The sequence below is a fragment of the Amphimedon queenslandica genome, unplaced genomic scaffold (genome assembly GCF_000090795.2).
Source record: "Amphimedon queenslandica unplaced genomic scaffold, v1.1 AMPQUscaffold_12490, whole genome shotgun sequence".
Classification (NCBI taxonomy): Eukaryota; Metazoa; Porifera; class Demospongiae; order Haplosclerida; family Niphatidae; genus Amphimedon; species Amphimedon queenslandica.
In genome coordinates, this window is record NW_003547273.1 from 2,515 (window position 1) to 4,491 (window position 1,977).

General features: G+C 31.4%; 1 protein-coding gene and 2 long non-coding RNA genes across 3 annotated transcripts in view; all 3 read left to right on the plus strand.

Annotated features, from left to right (window-relative positions):
* The window catches only part of LOC109587660 (ubiquitin carboxyl-terminal hydrolase 47-like), a 2,540-nt gene extending 2,257 nt beyond the window's left edge, over positions 1–283 (plus strand). Inside the window, exons 3-4 of the mRNA XM_020003882.1 lie at positions 55–102; positions 152–283. Of these exons, the coding sequence (XP_019859441.1) occupies positions 55–102; positions 152–283 (180 nt within the window). The remainder of the gene's footprint in view (positions 1–54; positions 103–151) is intronic.
* A 99-nt stretch (positions 284–382) lies between these two features.
* Positions 383–875, plus strand: LOC109587665 (uncharacterized). Its single transcript, XR_002187735.1, has 2 exons — positions 383–420; positions 737–875. It is a non-coding gene; the product is annotated as an uncharacterized LOC109587665 (long non-coding RNA).
* A 762-nt stretch (positions 876–1,637) lies between these two features.
* Positions 1,638–1,873, plus strand: LOC109587667 (uncharacterized). Its single transcript, XR_002187737.1, has 2 exons — positions 1,638–1,707; positions 1,806–1,873. It is a non-coding gene; the product is annotated as an uncharacterized LOC109587667 (long non-coding RNA).
* Positions 1,874–1,977: the final 104 nt, after the last annotated feature.

A 1,977-nucleotide genomic window follows, 5' to 3' on the forward strand; every position in this document is an offset into this window, starting at 1 on the left:
CTTTGACTTTGAGAGAGTATGTGTTATTATTACTTGTATCATTTTGTTTTACAGCTGTCAGAGTTAAGTGGAGTTCCTGCTGAGTATATCTATTATACAGAGGTTAGTCATTGAAACATACACTATTTAATGTTCTCTCTGATTCTATTAGAGAATATCATTTCCAGTTGAGATATCATGTCTTGATATTGAGAATAAGTTGAGATGGTATTCCATCACTTCAGACAGATACTCATTTGGACTATATGGTGATGGATATGTCATATATTACAAGTACTACTGAACACACACACACATTATGTATACACACACACTTACATACACCTCTTACTGCTTATAATTATTTAGAGACAATAGAGAGGGAATGAAGAAGTTAACAGATAAAGAGAGATCAGAAATACAAGAGGCAGAGGAAGCAAGGTCAGTAAACCTCATGTATCATCATGTACATGTACTATCAGTTAATTACAAAATTTATTTCTAGTACAGATATACCAGTACATGTATGATGTTATTAATTGTACACATAGCATTTTGTAGTTATAATGTGTACATATTTATGTTAGTATAATTATTATAGTTCCATGTAAGTGTTGGCTTATTGATTAAACCATTTCTCTTTTATTCATTTTCACTGAACAAAATTATTGATTACAAATCTTATGATCAGTTTTCATAAAATTTAATGACAATTTGACAAACTTAAGATTAATGTACTCATTTTATTGTATTCTAGGTTAAACAGGATAAAGGAAATTAAAGCACAGCATAGCCAAAGATATTGATTATGACTGAGTTGTAGGTGTCATATTATTTTTGTATTGCAATCCCACCAAATTTACTTGACGACATGTTATAAGAGTTGGCTACATGCATGTACAGCAAATACACTTTATTCAATTTTGTGTAATTTTCTATTAATTTAATTTTTATAGAGTAGCTGTCATTCTTATATTAATTATATTACAAAAGAAATACATTAATTGTAGGAACAATGAGTCAAAAGAGAGAAAGAGGGAGAGGGTAAGAGATTGAATTTCACTCATAAATAGATAATAATTAATACAAACACACAAACACCATTATCATCATCAGTTCTTTCATAATTCAAACAGTTCATCTTCCACCTTCTCCCTCACTTCAGTGTCTCTAGTTGGTGACCATTTATAGGTCTTGGCAAACACTCTTTTGAACTTATCACTGTATCAGTGTAAAAAAAGAACAAAATAAAAAATATAGTATTTATCCTGCCTTGTGGCTCACTTCCTACTCTGACCTCAAACCTCAATATAACAACCATGCAGTTATTATTATAGTCATTTACATGTACATATATGTATTTGCACAAGACATCTATAAATAGTGATTATGCAGACAAAATGGCTGACAGAAACTTGAACTACATGCAGCTAGTCAATGCTAATAATAGATGTATACAAACCAGGCCTAGCTGTCAAAGCATTGGATATCATTTGACTGACATAATCACAAAATTATATTGAACCCATCACATTTCTTTATTTACTATTAATTGCTATCTCTATCTATCTCAACCCTCTCTCTCTCTCTCTCTCTCTCCTCACTTCCTTGTCATCATTACCTAAATGAGTCATCATCTTCAATGTCACTGGATCTGTCAGTCACTCTATCAGGTGGCAGTGCAATAGATTGACTGGAGAGAAAGGAAGTTTGTTTTATTAATAAAAAGTACATGTGCATGTACATGTACATTGTACTTGTGTATAAGGTCTTAAAATTGATACTATAAGAACACTTTTATATTTAACTCTTTTTTTCATTTTTAGGCAACTAAACACAGAGCAGACGACTCTCTTCTTCTACCAGCTGCTACACAATAATTTAAACTTTGCTAGTTTTGTATTTTCAAGATCACTGAGACATCAACACACTAGTAAGATACTTCACGTACACTAATCCTTGTACATTACATGATACTTCTTCTCTATTAGCTGTTGC